Source organism: Urocitellus parryii, chromosome 7 (genome assembly GCF_045843805.1).
Source record: "Urocitellus parryii isolate mUroPar1 chromosome 7, mUroPar1.hap1, whole genome shotgun sequence".
NCBI lineage: Eukaryota > Metazoa > Chordata > Mammalia > Rodentia > Sciuridae > Urocitellus > Urocitellus parryii.
Genome location: NC_135537.1, coordinates 53665650 through 53683318, shown reverse-complemented (window position 1 = coordinate 53683318; position 17669 = coordinate 53665650). Strand labels below are relative to the sequence as shown.

Genomic DNA, 17669 nt, shown 5'->3' with positions numbered 1-17669 from the left:
AAACTTGCCATTGTTTTGCCTCAGTCCCCAAGTCACTGGAATTGCAAGCATGTGCCTCTGTGCCCAGCTATGGTTGCAGTTTTCCTTACATGATTCCATACAAGAGATAGACTACAACCTTCAAGTGGCTTAGAGCAGCTTCCCAATGAGACATTCAGGCCTCAAATTTACTTTTTAAAACAATACCCTCATGTAAGTGGTTAGTAGTGAGAATCTTCCTTCCAAAAAGGTATATAAGGTGCATACTTTTAATTGTAGACAAAAGCTAGACAAGATGTCAAGATTTTTCAATTACACAGAATAAAGAGAAAAATAATGTAAGATTTGTTATTTACAATACAGGATATTGATGACTTGTATATATATATATATATATATATATATATATATATATATATATATATATTACAGTCAACAAACAAAACTGCTTATCACTACTAAATCCAGTTTCCAAAGAAACTTAGTTCTGGTGAAATGCATTAAGAATGTTAAGCAAGGCCTTTAGAATGATTTACATAATTAGGTAGCTAGCTCCCCAGTTTAAACTCCCTGATCAAGCATAGTTTTGATGTTATCTCATTAGTTAGCAAGCCAGCACACTTTTTGGCTCAAGGAAGAAAAAGCATAGGGGTCAGGGTAGGCCAAGAGTAGAGGAAGATGGGGGAGGGCTAGGTTTCACTTCTAATTTTTGGCCCAAGCTTTCATGAAGCTGAGGAAATTGTTTTTACGGAGTTAGAGCAATCCCAGTCCCACAATCCCAGAGAGAAAACGTGATTTCTCAATGATAATGTTGTGTTAATTCATAAAGCTGTGTGTGAACATAAAATCTAGGGGACACCCTGTGGTAAAGTCGTGTGACCTACGACGGGGAAATGGAGAGAGTGCTGCTTACAAGTGTACAGCACCAGGACGTTGGTACGATTTGCTTTTTGCTTATGGAGTTCGCGTACAGGGATAAGCGACAGGACATACTTGCATCGATTGGTGATGGGGAGCCCGTGAGGCGCTGATATACTCTAAAAAAGGAGACTAAGGTGAGAAGGCAAACGAAGCTGGATTTGAACAAAGGCGCTGTTGAATCGCAGAATACAGCTTTGGCTTCCCAAGAGGGTGGCGGTGAGAGCTGTGAGCCTGAGTGTGGCGAGCTCAGACCACTGTAGGCACGTCCCAGCCGTTCCTCGCCGCGTCCACGCCCCTCTGGAGCCCCGCCCCCTTGCGCGGACCAATGGCAGGCCGGGATGTTAGCAGGTGGGAGGCGCGGCCGGGTTGCTACAGCCAAAGCTGGGCGGCGGCGGATGCTGCTGAGAGAGTTGCGGGGAGTCGGAGGCTGTGGCGCAATGGAGGGGCTGGAAGGTGAGGAGGTGAAGGGATGCGGGCCGGGAATGAACATGGATTGGGAGCACTTGGGAGCCCTGGACACCAATCCCAGGAAGGCGAAGGCCGTTCAGGAGTGGGGATCCCCGTCGTGCCTGCGGAGGCCCGGGCGGGTAGAGCTGGACAGCCCCCGGCGTCTTGGAACATAGGACTCCCAGGCTGCCCCGCCTCAGACGGTCGTCAGCTGGACTACCCCACCCCTGCGAGAGCTAGCCTCGGCTCAAGACTGCACGTCCTCCCCTACCGTTTTCTGGTCTTGCGGAACTCCTGAGTTTACTGTAATCGCTGTAATCACAGGGGCTCTGGCCAGATTTTATTTTCCTTGCAAACTGGTCTCGGTAAATGTCCACGGCTTCTCCACCGCCAAGTCTTTGCTGGCCTCACGGGATTTATCTTTCACTTCCAGCCAGCTTCTGACACTTTCTTGGCCAGTTTCCCCAGATAACCGTTTGTCCATTTCTACAGCATCTTCCATCAGAGAGGTGCCAGAGCATTATCCTAAGGCAGTGTCTCTGGCCAGCTCTAGAGCGGGGACAATAGATTACAAGTATTTAATGGTTTATTCACAAGGGCTGTGTAAGGTAGAACCAGTATCGGTTCCTTATCTTTGGGTTTATCCTTGTGCTGTAACCATGACTCCAGATTTTGCTTTGTTCCCAGTTCTTTCACTTTTTCTGTATTCTCTACCCATTTTATCTTGTGTAAGGACAGCAGTCGCTTAAAAACAAAGGAAGAAAAAAAAAAACAGCATTGGCAACAACGGTTGCCAATAATTTTTTTTTAAATTGGTAATCCTTCTGATGAAGAAAAGGCTTTCAGATCGAAAGATTCTGTTGTCTTGATTCAGGTCCTTTTTTCTCCTAATTTGCATGGATTCAGGTGAAATTAAGGATAAGCAAAGGCACTGAACCCTTTGTATTGTTGTGTGATAGGAAAATACTTGTGTTATGAAGTGAAAAGTGATAACTAGTAACTTCTTAGTAATCTAAAAGCAAATGCAATAACATGAGTATGAGTTTTTTCATGCTTTTCCTTTAGTCTAAAAATCTTATTGAACACCTTTATGATGATAGATAAAGAATTCTGACAGTTCTCCATTTGTGGGCAGCTATAGCTGTGACCTATGAAGATCTTGTTTCCTTTCTGAATTTACTTTTATGAATTTTCCATAAAATCAGAAATTGTACTGATAGTACTCTTTTCTTTCAGGATAATCTATTTAGTGGACTTCTCTGGAGGCAGCCTATTTTTAAATTATCTTAAAATATGTAGTGATGTTATGACAAAGTGGCTTGGAGCATGGGTTCTGGAGTTCTTATAAGATTATTATAATACACATGAAGTGCTTTAATTTGCATATTTTTATTATTTTATTCAACATCTGCAATTAAAGCAATGATCTTCATTTAATTTTTTACTTAGGTTTTCTAAGCACTTTTCTGCCCTGAAAATGTACCAAAGAATAAAAACAGTCAAGGTCTAGCCTATTTTGTAGAACTTACATTTTTACAGTTCTGGTAGTACTATTACATTTAAGATACAATGGAGCCTATTATAATATTAAATTACATGGGTTGAGAAATACATTCTAATGAAGTATGGAATGGACATGTTTTATGGATCTAGCTTATGATATATCATGTTAAAAAATACTTGATATTTTTAGAACAAAATAGGATGAGGTCCTAAACTATAATGCATCTAAATGTAATTAATTAGGTTGAAATATATGAAAATTGCTTTTTGTCTGGCAAAACAGTTGAATTTTGGGTAGTGGTTTAGCCTAATAAAGCTCTTTTGAGTTTTCTTTTGAAGGGAGGACAGTGCCTTTCATGCTTAATTCCCCTAACCCCTCCTCCTTTAAAAAATTAGTTCTTATTAGATCACATTTGCTGAAACTTTAAATCTTAAGCTTGCCATTAATTAATTCATCCACCTATGCCTTCATTTAATAAATATTGATACAGTGATAGATGTCTTTTCCCTATATTGGAAATTTAAGTCTACTACTTTGACAGTGTCTGATAAACATTATATTGAATTGTTGATTATATTGCAGTATCTAGTGTAAAATCTTCAAGTTTGCATAATGTGTTGTAGTGGTATTTGCATGTAAATCATATACCACTTATTTTTTTATCTTCTGGGGCTTTTAAAAACAAAGTCAAAGAGATGAGCTATTACACTCAACACTGTATTTTGAAACCAAATTTAAGTTAATGCTCATATTTTCTATAATTGATAACTGAGCACTTCTGTAAGGTTTGAACAGTTAAAACTAAGTCTTTATTTTCTTTCACCCTAAGGCTGAGGTGTATCTAAGAACAATAAAAATAGGTTTAGATTTAGGAGACTTACAGTCTCTTATAAGTTATCTTCTGTAAAATTAAGAGCAGATAAAATCTAAGCAGAATTTATATTTCATTGTCATTGCCTTTATAATGTCCTCCTTAGTGATGATAACAATTGTGGCAGAGATCAGACTACCCATTCCTCTTAGGTTGCCAAAATTATTACATCTTAGTATTGCCTTCCGAAACTTGATTAGAAATGAAATTGTTGTTCTATAGTATTGCCCTTTTTCTAGTTGAAGGTAGCCATTATGTCCCATTAAAGTTTCTGCTTTGTTTTTCCTTAGGATAAATATATACCAGGTCATTGAATAATTCTTCTGTCTCTATTAATTTTTAGCATTCATTGTATTTTGGGGACTGAGTTGGATGCCAGATACTTTAATGGCAAATGTAGAGGCTTATATTTGAATCCTTGCTTTGTTTCCTTTTATTTGTATGATTTGGACATTTATTTAATCAAAACCTCAGTTTCCTTAGCTGTAAAAAACTGTTGTTGAGTACTAGACTACCATATTATTAAATACTTAAAGCATTTAGCTATGTCTAGACTGAAGGTTCTTCAGCACAGTTTACTGGATGGATTAAATCAAAGGAGATGTGTTAGATGCTTAAGGATAGTCTAGTATTTCTTGCCACGCTGTATTTCACCACCCAATTGTCACAGATCTTATGACTTTTTTTTTTTTTTTGCAAAAAGTTAGGATACAATATACTCTACTATCATGTATAACTAAAAAGAACACGTATAACTAAAAAAAAAATTGGAGTACAACCATTATGTGAAACTTTTAAAAAAATATGCTGGTTTTACTTAAAAAATCATTAATTATTAACTATCCTTAGTGCAAGATTAGGATATTCAAAATATTCCTAAAATACATTAAAATATATTAAAATTGAATCATCCAAACCTGCACACATCATTTCTTCATGACAGTTTGGCAAACATATTTCCAATCTGAGAAAAAAAAGTGAACACATTAGTTGTTATTGATTTTTGCAATATAGTCAAATTAATATACTTGACAAAATTTATTCCAGGGTTACAAAATATGGACTTAGAAAATTTAATTTGTGTCTGAAGATTTTGCACAGCTATCCTTGGTTCAGTTATCTGAGCACTCTCCTCAGCTCCACTCATATAAGATTGCTTATCTTTAATGCTGCAGCCTTCTCAACACACCACAAATTGACTTTCAAAAATATACTGACCATGTATGTACACTGAAAATTGTAAGCTCTTCTGGCAGCACAAGAAGACAAATGCACATCCATGTGCTACTGTAAATACATTACTGTTCTGTTTACCTTATAAGTGAGGTGATGAACAGAATTATACCATGAGACAATTGTTCAATTTTTGGACTGGAAAACAGGGCACGTCAATTATGCAGTGGTGCCACTTATGCAGAGAAATATAGAAGGTAAAACATGATATGTCATCTATCTCCCTCTTTAATTATGGTAGTACTGGAGGTAGATTTGGATAGACTGAAAAAGATAGAGGCTGAAATTCTTAGATGTGATGAGGTTTGGAACTGAGGAATTAGTATAATGAATTAAAAGGGAGGACAGATATTTCTTAGGTAGAAAATTGAGATATCATTGCTATATGTGTAAGGGAAAAGAAATCAAAGATAAAGCAGCTTTCTAGCTTTAAATAGAAGAGGGGTAATATCTTTAAGAGGAAGATCTAGTTTGCTGGATGAGTTAATGAGTTTGGCTTTAGAGATGTGTTTGTGCAGTACTTGTGCAAAAGTCTCATAGTTGCTTGGAAATATCTATCTACTTGGAGCTTTTGATTTAGTAGTTATTGACATATGTGACTCAAATGGGTGCAGTAACCCAAGCAAACCATAATTTACCAAAATGAGGGAAGAAACTTGCAAAAAAACTAATGCTTTAAAACTGAGCAGGTCAGGAAATTAGGGTGGGAGAGTCTTTAAAGAATTTTTAAAAATTGTCATGAAAAGAAAATGGGGAAGAAACTAATGTTTATGGAGTAGTGAATGTGTTCTAGAAAAAGCCTATGGCACCTGGTATTACTAGGAAGTCTGGATACTAAGGAGTCCAAACCCTGCTTAGTTTGTAACATATGGAAATTTGGGGCTTAGGAGAAAGAAACAGAAGCCAAGAGAAGAAGGAATTTAAAGGATGAAGGGTTTTTATCAACAGTGCCTCATGCTGCAAAAACAGGATAAGGATGCAAAAGCGGGACTCAAATTTAACAATTAGTAAATTAATAGTGAGTGGTTATCTCTGTTTCTTTAAGTCTTTAATTATCCTCATTAACGAAGCTTTCCCTTATCCTACCCATTTCCCAAAGATAGCTTTATGACTCTCCTGTTTTCCCTTATTCTCTTCTTCCTTCATTGTGTTTATCACCACCTGGCATTTTATATATTTATCTATTTTTAACCCCCCATCCCCAACCCCCATTAAAATAGTAGAAGCTCCATGAGATTGGAGTCTTTGTTTTCTTTATTCCTGGATTCCTACATTTTAGAACACTTCTTGTCTTGTGTTAAGTGCTCAACAAATACGTACTAAGTCGAGGAAAGAAACTGTTTTAATATAATGGTTAGGATTAAAAGTCTGCCTGCAATATAGATAGGGAGTGAATGAGAAGTAGGCAGGGACTAAACAGAAAATATCAGTGTCTCAAAAACTGTGCTACTTAGGATTAGTCCTGAATATCTCTTTTAGGAGGAGGGATTCTGGTTAAGTCAGTCTCCTTTTTTCTTCCCTCCCCCCCCACCCCCCACCGCCCCCATAGTATTAGGGATTGAATCAGGGCCTCATATATGTTAGGCAAACGATCGATCTACCACTGAGCTAAAACCTTCAGTCCTTTATATTTTATTTTGACACACAGTCTGGCTAAATTGCTTGGCTGATCTTAAATTTGCAATCCTCCTGCCTCTGAGCCTGCCTATTAAGTCTTTTATTTTTACTGTATTCAGACTAGGTAGAAAGGGAAGTGCAGCCAGAAATGGGTTTATAGGAGTGTCTGTGGATATACATTTCAAGATTACCACTGGATACCTGAAACCATGACAGAATCAAACACTATATATTTTTTCCTATACATAGCTGTTATAAATTTTAACTTATGTATTAGGCGTAGTAAGAGATTAACAATAACTACTAATAAAATAGAACAATTATAGCAATGTTCTTTGATGAAAGTTATGTAAATGGCATCTCTTGAAAGAGTTAAAACAGATATTAATATTTTTGGCCTGTGGCTGCCTGTGGATAAATGAAACTATAGAAAAAATGAAACAGCTTGAATATTTTTTGAGTCCAGAAGTGGCCTTTCTAAGTCATTTTGGCAAAGTTTTTTTTTTTGTTTGTTTGTTTTTACTGAACTAGAATGCAAGTAACTAATGTGGATTGGAGGGTAAAAGTTGTAACTTGAGTAACTCTAGTGTGATTATCTCCTAAAATGAGGTAAAGAATGAAAATCTTCTGAGATTTTGGAGATCATTGGTCTAGAACCAGGCATATTTTGAAAAGAATCTTTGGAAGAAAGTGGTATAACAGATGATGTATGCTTCGGAAGATAGATTTGTTGGATGTTTAAGGTTGGATTCAGATGCACTATGATAGGATGTAAGTCTGACTGCTGGTGAGCAAATAGACATACTACTTACTACAAGGTCCAGAACTGTTTCTTTTTTTTTTTTTTTTACTATTATTATCATTCTGCAAATCAGTAGCCTTTAATTTTTTTTATCTATATATGACAGCAGAATGCATTACAATTCTTATTACATATATAGAGCACAGTTTTTCATATCTCTGGTTGTATGCAAAGTATATTCACACCAATTTGTGTCTTCATACATGTACTTTGGATAATAATGATCATCTCATTCCACCATCATTAATTGCCCCATGCCCCCTCTCTTCCCCTCCAACCCCTCTGCTCTATCTAGAGTTCATCTATTCCTCCCATGCTCCCTCTCCCTATCCCACTATGAATCAGCCTCCATAAATCAGAGAAAACGTTCGGCATTTTGTTTTTGGGGATTGGCTAAACTTCACTTAGCATTATCTTCTCCAACTCCATCCATTTACCTGCAAATGCCATTATTTTATTCTCTTTTAGTGCTGAGTAATATTTCATTGTGCATATATGCACATTTGTTTTATCCATTCATCTATTGAAGGGCATCTAGGTTGTTTCTACAGTTTACCTATTGTGAATTGTGCAGCTATAAACATTGACGTGGCTATGTGACTGTAGTATGCTGTTTTTAAGTCCTTTGGGTGTAGACTGTGGAGGACAGCTGGGTCAAATGGTGGTTCCATTCCCAGTTTTCAAAGAAATTTCCATACTGTTTTCCATATGGCTGCACCAATTTTCAGTCCCACCAGCAGTATATGAGTGTACCTTTTCCCCTGCATCCTCACCAACACTTATTGTTGTTTGTATGCATAATAGCTGCCATTCTGACTGCTAGAGATGATGAACATTTTTCCATGTATTTGTTGATTGATTGTACATCATCTTCTGAGAAGTGTCTCTTCATGTCCTTGGCCCATTTATTGATTGGGTTATTTTTATTTTTGTGTGTGTGTGTGTGTGTGTGTGTGTCTTTAGCTTTTTGAGTTCTTTATGTACACTAGTGACTAGTGCTCCATCTGATGTGTAAGGGGTAAAGATTTGCTCCCAAGATATAGGCTCTCTATTCACCTCACAAATTCTTTCTTTTGCTGAGAAGAAACTTTTTAGTTTGAGTCCATCCCATTTATTGATTCTTGATTTTAATTCTTGTGCCACAGGAGTCTTATTAAGAAGGTTGGGGCCTAATCTCACATGATGAAGATTAGGCCTACTTTTTCTTCTATTAGACATAAGGTCTCTGGTTTTATTCCTAAGTCCTTAATCCATTTTGAGTTGAGTTTTGTGCATGGTGAGAGATGGGGGTTTAATTTCATTTTGTTGCATATAGATTTCCAGTTTTGCCAGCACCATTTGTTGAAGAGGCTGTCTTTTCTCCAGTGCATGTTCTTGGTACCTTTGTCTAATATAAGATAATTCTAGTTTTGTGGGTTACTGTCTGTGTCCTGTATTCTGTACCATTGGTCTACCAGTCTGTTTTGGTGCCAATACCAAGCTGTTTTTGTTACTATTGCTCTGTAGTATAGTGTCTGGTATAGTGATGCCACCTGATTCACTCTTCCTGGTAAGGATTGCTTTAGCTATTCTGGGCCTCTTAGTTTTCAAGATGAACTTCATGATTGCTTTTTCTATTTCTATGAGGAATATCATTGGAATTTTGATTGGAATTGCATTATATCTGTATAGTGCTTTTGGAAGTATGGTCATTTTGATAATATTAATTCTATCTATCCAAGAGCAAGGTAGATCTTTCCATCTTCTTAGGTCTTCTTTGATTTCTTTCTTTAGGGTTCTATAATTTTGATTATATAGATCTTTCACCTCTTGCATTAAGTTGACTCCCAAGTATTTTATTTTTATTTTTTTTTTGAGGCTATTGAGAATGGGGTAGTTTTCCTCATTTCCCTTTCTGAGGACTTTTTACTGATATACAGAAATGCCTTTGATTTATGGGTGTTAATTTTATACCCTGCTACTTTGCTGAATTAATTTACTAGTTCTAGGAGTTTTCCGGTGGAGTTTTTAGGGTCTTCCAGGTATAGAATTATATCATCAGCAAATAGTGCCAATTTGAGTTCTTCTTTTCCTATGTGTATCCCTTTAATTTCTTTTGTCTGTCTACTTGTCCTAGCCTGTGAACTATGTTAAATAGAAGTAGTGAAAGAGGGCATCCCTGTCTCCTTCCAGTTTTTACCGGGAATGCCTTCAATTTTTCTCCATTTACAATGATGTTGGCCTGGGGCTTAGCATAGATAGCCTTTATGAGATTGAGATATGTTCCTGTTATCTCTAGTTTTTCTAGTGTTTGGAGCATAAAGGGGTGCTATATTTTGTCAAATGCTTTTTTCTGCATCTATTGAGATGATCATATGATTCTTTAAGTCTATTCATGTGATGAATTACATTTGTTGATTTCCATATGTTGAACCAACCTTGTATCTCTGCGATGAATCCCACTTGATCGTGATATGGGATCTTTTTGATATGTTTTTGTATTCGATTTGCCAGAATTTTCCTGAAAATTTTTGCATCTATGTTCATTGGAGATATTGGTCTGAAGTTTTCTTTTTTTTGATGTGTCTTTGCCTGGTTTTGGAATCAGGGTGATATTGGCCTCATAGAATGAGTTTGGAAGTGCTGCCTCTTTTTCTATTTCCTGAAATAAATTGAAGAGTATTGGTATTAGTTCTTCCTTAAAGGTCTTGTAGAACTCTGCTGTGTATGCTTTCGGACCTGGGCTTTTCTTGGTTGGTAAACTTTTGATGGCGTCTGCTGTTTTGTCACTTAAAATTGATCTGTTTAAGTTGTGTATATCATCCTGAATCAATTTGGGCAAATTATATGACTCTAGAAATTTGTCGATGTCTTTGGTATTTTCTATTTTATTGGAGTAGAGGTTTTCAAAATAATTTCTAATTATCTTCTGTATTTCTGTAGTGTCTGTTGTGATATTTCCTTTTTCATCACATATGTTAATGATTTGAGTTTTCTCTCTCCTTCTCTTCATTAGCATGGCTAAGGGTCTGTCAATTTTATTTATTTTTCCAAAGAACCAACTTTTTGTTCTGTCAGTTTTTTCGATTGTTTCTGTTGTTTCAATTTCATCAATTACAGCTCTGATTCTAATTATTTCCAGTATTCTGCTGCTTTTGATGTTGATTTGTTCTTCTTTTTCTAGGGCTTTGAGATGTAGCGTTAAGTCATTTATTTGTTGACTTTTTCTTCTTTGAAGGAATGAACTCCATGCAATGAACTTTCCTCTTAGAACTGCTTTCATGGTGTCCCAGAGATTTCCATGTTTTATCTGTGTTCTCATTCACTTCTAAAAACTTTTTAATCTCCTCCTTGATGTCTTCTGCAATCCATTGTTCATTCAGTAGCATATTATTTAGTCTCCAAGTATTGGAGTAGCTTTTTTTCTTATTTTATGATTGATTTATAATTTCATTCCATTATGATCTGACAGAATGCAGGGTAGTATCTCTACTTTTTTATATGTGCTAAGAGTTGTAGGTAGGCCAGGCAGAGTGTGTCAGCCTTGGAGTCCCTATGGGAAGCCCCTGGTAGCGAGATACCTGAAGCTTTGAGAAAGAAACCAAAGCTACAGTGTACACCCCTGGATTAAGAGATGCTCATAGTGTGGACTGTCTGCTGAGGAAAGCTGCTGGTTGCCATAGAACCAGGCTAAGAGAGAGGCCATGAGCACTACAACTAGCAAGGCCAGAGAGATGGGAATTCCCAAGCCCTTTGGAGAGAACGTCTTGTCATACGTGCCCCAGATGCGGGATATGGCATTACAAGACCTAATATTTGCCTGGATGCGTTTTAATTTTGTTTTGGTCCCATCACTTCTTTTGGAATATGTATGCCATTATATATTGGATATATATATCCTACTTTTCACAGCTAAAAGTTTGCCTTGAGACTCAGAAGAGACTTGACTTGGACTTTTGGGCAACGATGGAACTCTTAAGATTATGGGGACTCTTGGAAATGGAATAAGTGTAGTTTGCATTGCAAGCTGAACATAAGCTTTTGGGGGTCAGGGTGGATATGAGGTGTCCCACAAAAGTTCCTGTATTAATGCAGAAATGTTTGAACATGAAATGATTTGATTATGAGAGCCATTACCTAATTAGTCCATAGTTTTAAATGGACTAACTGGGTAGTATCTGTAAGTAGATGGTTGTGGCTAGAGGAAGTTTGCATTTGGTAGATATACCCTGTATGGGTTCATATTCCCTGCAGTCCCTTTCCCTTGCTCTCTTTGTTTCCCATCTTCCATGGTCTTTGTAACTTTCCTGATTTGCCCTTCAGTCATGATAATCTGCCTCTTCCAGGGGCAAGAGCAATGAAACTGGCCGAAACCTTGAGACAAAATAAACTTTTCTTCTTCTAAGTTGTTTTTGTCAGGTATTTTAGTCTCAGCTACCAAAAGTTGAATAACATATCTACCCATGTGATTAATCATACATTTCCTTGTAGTTCATGTAGTGTGAAGACTTTTCCAACAAGAAGAAAGACAACATGTGCTTTGCTATAGATCCTTTCAGTTTCTCAGTTCTATATATAGAAAATAGAAATGATTCATCAACAAACTTCTAAAGTATTTATTCCATCATTTGCATTGGTTTAATCATTCTCATGTTTGAGGAACTTTTTCAAAATATAACACCAGTAAAAAAGATGCCTTGTCATCCAGGTAAATTTCTTGCTAATACAGTCAGAAGGTGTAAAATTTTGTTAAATTATAGTATGTTACAGGTAGAAGGGGGCCACATATGTCATTTAAGCTAACTTCTTTGTTTTGTAAAAAAGGAATCTGAACCTTAAGAGAAGTTAAAATCTTACCCAGGGATTCATAGTTCTTAATGACAGCATTGAGTCTTCAAGTTAGATAATATTAAACAAATTAAAGTGTCTTTCTACCACTATCAATTCCTTTAATGAATAATATTAGAACAAACTGTGGCTTTGGACTCCATGGCCTAACCTATTTATCATGACCTTTTGAGTATACATTTTGTGTTTTCAGTAGGTCTTGACATCAACCCATTTGCAAATTCCATATTTCATGAACCATAAGGGTATGCTTTTTGATCAACTAATACAGCAGGAAATTAGAAATTTGTGTATATCCTTGTTTTGAATGAAGAATGATTTTTCTTTTACTTGAGATAACTGCTCTTAAATGCATTATTTTTTATGCCTTTTAGTGACAGTGGTTTTCTTTTCCTTTATGACATTTTAAACGTGCTTGATGACATGTGGAAATTAATTTCAATAATTGGATTTTATAGTATGGTAATATTATGACTATTTTATGTTTTGTATGAAAAATGGAAGATGATTTGTTTTTAGATATATTGAATAAATAAATAGTATTGTGTTAGCTTTATGAGAACAGTGGTTTTGTCATTGCACCCTGTGCTACTATTACTTGGTATATTTGGTAACCAGTAGGTATTCAACTAGGTACTCAGATTATTTTAGTGTGTTGAATTGATTTTTCTCAGTAGTTAAATTTGGGGGCAGGTGTACTAGGAATTGAATTGCCAGGGCCTCAAGTATGATAAGTATGTACTCCATCACTGAGCTATAGACCCAATAGTTAATTTTTATGAGATATTGCTTTGTTATGTATTCAACAAGTAGATATTAAAATATACTTTCTAAAAAAGCAAATGAAATATATATTTTAATATGTGTATTGATAAAGTTTTAAATCATTGCTTAGTATATAAAGGAATACATGATAAGTGTAAGTAAGCTTATAAACTGTTGAACATGCCATATCACTTTGACCATCATTTTTAATGAACCTAAAGGATAATCTATCTAGTAACTGTTTGTCTTCTGGGTTGCTATTGGAATTAAGGGATCCAGATAAATGAGATTGCTCTCCTTAAATAACCTAGCCATTGGTATTATAGAAGGACAAATCAGGAGAATCTTAGGTTTACTTTTGTAATGTTCACTGCTGAACTGCAGCTATACAGACATGGAGTCCCTCTGAGGTAACAGTCACTTTTTTACTACTAGAATAAGGTAGAAGAATACTAGAAAGAACGAAGAAGTTTTTCTTTTGCTATGTTAGAGTGCTTTCTCACCAGTGCATTATTTCTCTAGTTTTATATAATCTAACCAAATGCTGTAGAACATATTAAATGGAGTCAAAATTGGCATTTCATGATTTTTTAATGTTACTTTTAGAAGAAAATGTTTTTGTTGTTCATATGGTAAAATAATTTTAACAATCAATAAAATATTCAACAGAAAATATTGGGAAAATTTTACAGGTTTGTAAAAGTATCACTTTTAGAAAATTAGTGGTATGAAAATATATTTAGGTTTGAAAATTGACTAGAAAATAAATGACAAGTGGATTTAGTTATGTAGAATCGCAAATAATGTAGTTTTTTTAGTTTAATTTTAATTGAATGAAAATTGTAGCTGCTTTATAATTTAATGAATTGTCCTTATGAGGTCAGAAAACCTCAATTTATTGGTCTAGTGAATCTTAATAAGTATTATATGTGTAAAAAATGAAAAATTTGCCTCATAAATGCAGTTTGCATTCTAACTAAGTGATCTTACCTTTGGAGCCTTATACTTTTTGTTTTCTGGTGGTAATTAGAAGAAAATTATTTTTATTCTAGTTTCTCTATATTATGTCAGGAAGCCACTTAACCAGAAAAAACAATGATAATTCTTCATGCCTTGAATATTAACAGTATTGATTTTTAAAGTTACTAATTTACAATGAAATCAACTCATAAGTAAGAGATGATAAATTAATTTGGTTAAATAATAACAAGAAAACTAGATATTTCTAATATCAGTTTGGTTGTTCTTAATCATTCTCATTTACCATGAAATTTTTGATCACTGATAATTCTAAGCCTTATGCCATTTTAACAGGTAATTTTGCTTATTTTGAAATGAAACAAAGCATTTTTCAAAAGAACTAACAATTACCTATGAACTAAGAGAAAACATTGAAATTTGAAGTTTCACAATTTGAGTCACAGAAATTATTTATAAAATTCTTTCTGTTTTAGAAAATGGAAGTGTTGTCCAAGTTGGAGAGTTGTTGCCTTGCAAAATTTGTGGAAGAACATTCTTTCCAGTAGCATTAGTGAGTAGACTGAATCTATACCTTTTTCCTTTGGGGTTTAATAGATCTGTAAATGTTCAGTACTTCAGAATAACTCACATGGGGAGAATTTATGTAGAATGAGTTTTGCAGTTTTGTAAAACTTGTTGAGATGTTTGGGTTCCATTTGTGTCATTCTTCCAGAATACTCTCTTTTCTTCAGAGTTTGGTCTTCTGACTTCTCTGTTAAAGTGTTAATATTATCAGAAGCAAACAGAACAACCCCCCCCCCTTTTTTTAGTACCATCAGCCCCCACCCTTTTTTTTTTTTTTCATTTTTATGTTGAGATAGGGTCTTGCTAAGTTGCCCAGGTTGGCCTAGAACTTATGATCCTCCTGCCTCAGCCTCCTGAGTCACTGGGATTCCAGGCATGTTCTACCATGCCTGGCTACCAAACATCTCTTAATGTATACAATAATCTATTTGTAGATACAAAATGATATAATGTCTAGGATTTGCTTTAAAATACTTCAGGGGAAAAAAGCAAGGCTACACAAAACAAAAGTGCTAAAATGCTATTAATTGTCAAAGCAGTGAAGAGTAAATGGGAGTTCATTATACTAATCTCTTAACTCTCCTGTGTTTGAAATATTGCAAAGAAAAAAACATATTTTTTTTTTTACAATATACAAGTGTACCTAAAATGCATTTTTTATTTTTTAAATAATTTTAGTTGCAAAAATGGTTTTGTAATCCATACAAATAGAAATACTTCTAATTGATCTTAATAAAAATTAGCTAAGTAAGAAAAAATAAAAATTATGCCTTATATACTTTAAATATTTTAACTTTGAACACAATTATATATTAAAATTTTGATAAATAATATGTTAAAAATAGGGATCTTCTGGCCAGTTGTACTGTGCATATCCTTGTTTCCAGTTTATTTCTTTAAAGAAAAATGAGGAATTAATGATAAAAAATGTTCATTTGACAGTAGACACCTAAATAATTTGACTTTTTTGTAATCCTTTAGAAATATCTTTCCCACACATGTAGGGATTTTTTTTTCTCATCAAATCACTGTTTTTCAAAGTATTTTCAAAGCAGTCAGCTGAATTTTCACAGACAAAAATACCAATTCTCCCTCAGTTATTTATCTAATATTAAATTAAATGATATAGTTATAATAACTACACTTTGTATAATCAGGTTTGGAAATGAACTCCACAGGCACTTGACAAATAACAACTAAATTTGTGAGACTAGACATACACGGGTGTAGTAGAAAATCACACGCTAGCCTCTTATTATTATTTAAGAACTCTTATTCTAATAGCTATAATTATAGTGCTTATTTGTTGAAATTGAAAACAGATCTGTGAAACAGTTGATTACTAATTGTCTACTGAAAGCATAACAGGCTCCTGACTTCAAATAAGCCAGCTCTCAAATTTGCTTTTTTTTTCCAGATAAAATTTAATGGTTCCAGCTTCTTCAGAGTTTCTTAGAACACAAATGAAAAAAATGCCTGTATTATAATGTCATCAGTCAATGTGCTTTGTATAGTGAAGGAAGAATTTGTTTTATCTAATTGATTAATTAAAAGCCAGTTAAGAGAAGTTTACTGGTATTTAAAATGAATGATTTGGTAACTATTTTTTTAAAACCCTATAGGAATAGAACACTAGATATCTTAAAAAAAAATCTTAGTGAAGAAAAGTAGAAAGAGTGAATTCTAGAAGGGAAGAAAGAGATAAAAGACCATTTTGTCTTTATTTTTGTGTTACATTATATTAACATACAACTATTATGTTACTTTTGTTAATCTACATTATTCCTATTAGGTTAGCTTTTGTTAATCCTAAAATCAATGCATTCTTCTCTATTTGCATTTCTTTTTCTAGTACCCATGTTTAGGTGTGAAGACCTTTACTTTTCATTCAAGTAGATTTGATTTTATATTCTTTTCCTTACCACAAAGGTATTAATAAAATTTTACAAAAGTATTTTTCTATAATTTCTTGCTATAAGAAAGAAAACTTATGCATTTTACATATACATTTTAAAAAATTATAGTTAAGACAAAGCATACATTATCATTATATGATCTTCATTGTTTTAATTAGGCTCAGATTTTTTAAACCGATCTAAACTTAATGTTTTATAATGTTCTCTTCTGTAGGGAAGAAAATAATATGTTGCATGTTTTCATCTTAACAGAAAAAGCATGGACCCATTTGTCAGAAAACTGCCACTAAAAAACGGAAGACTTTTGATTCAAGCAGGCAAAGAGCTGAAGGAACTGATATTCCAACAGTAAAACCTCTTAAACCTAGGGTAACTTTTTAACAGAATTAATCTTACTGTTATATATATTAACAATTATAATTATCTGTTATGCTATGATTAATAAAATTCTATGTATGTGTTTAGCTTAAAAATTTTTATTAACTTACACTGTAATTGAAATTTTTAACTATAAATGGGACATCAAAGTGTCATCTCAAACTTCATCAAATATAGTGAGAAATTTGTAGCATTGGAGAACCAATTGCTTATCTATCAAAGGGAAATAATTAAAACAAATGTGTTCATACATTCTTTTTAAGTCATTGTTAATACTTAAGATATAACTTAAGTTTTGAACTCTTTCTTACCATTAGTATAACCTCTTAAGTTCATATATGGAAAATAAAGCTTTTCTTACAAACATGTTAGCATAATAGAAGTTGATTACTTTGATGAATTGGTTTATGGCCAGTATTTATAATTTATAATTTATATTATGCTTTCTGGGGATAAGATATATCAATTATTCAGTTGTCCCACATATATCTGTTACCTTATTTTCTTTCTTGAAACCAAAGCAAAGAACTTCTCATGATAGGCTCTTCTTAATATCTGTCGTATGTTACATAGCTAAGAATAAATCATTTAAATGCATTGTCACATATAGTTTTAAATGGTCAGTTCATTGAAATGATCTAGGTGAAGTACCTTATTGAATGGTTTTTGAAACAAAAAAACCCACTGCTTTCAATGCTAATAACTTCTTCCAGGGTATAAGAGGAACACTTCCCTAAAAGAAATTAATCTAAGAATAAAATTATTTCATTATAGGAAAATCAAATATTTATCTTCATTTTATAGTCTGTGAATATTTATGGTAAGAGTGGTGAAATTTGAATAAGGTACAAAAATCAGTATTTG

The 17669-nt window shown here is 34.2% G+C and overlaps 1 protein-coding gene across 1 annotated transcript in view; it reads left to right on the top strand.

The window, feature by feature from the left end:
- Positions 1–1294: 1294 nt before the first annotated feature.
- Zc2hc1a (zinc finger C2HC-type containing 1A) overlaps positions 1295–17669 on the top strand; it is a 44138-nt gene continuing 27763 nt past the window's right edge. The window contains exons 1-3 of the mRNA XM_026383529.1: positions 1295–1353; positions 14421–14497; positions 16680–16796. Of these exons, the coding sequence (XP_026239314.1) occupies positions 1296–1353; positions 14421–14497; positions 16680–16796 (252 nt within the window). The 5' untranslated portion in view covers position 1295. The remainder of the gene's footprint in view (positions 1354–14420; positions 14498–16679; positions 16797–17669) is intronic.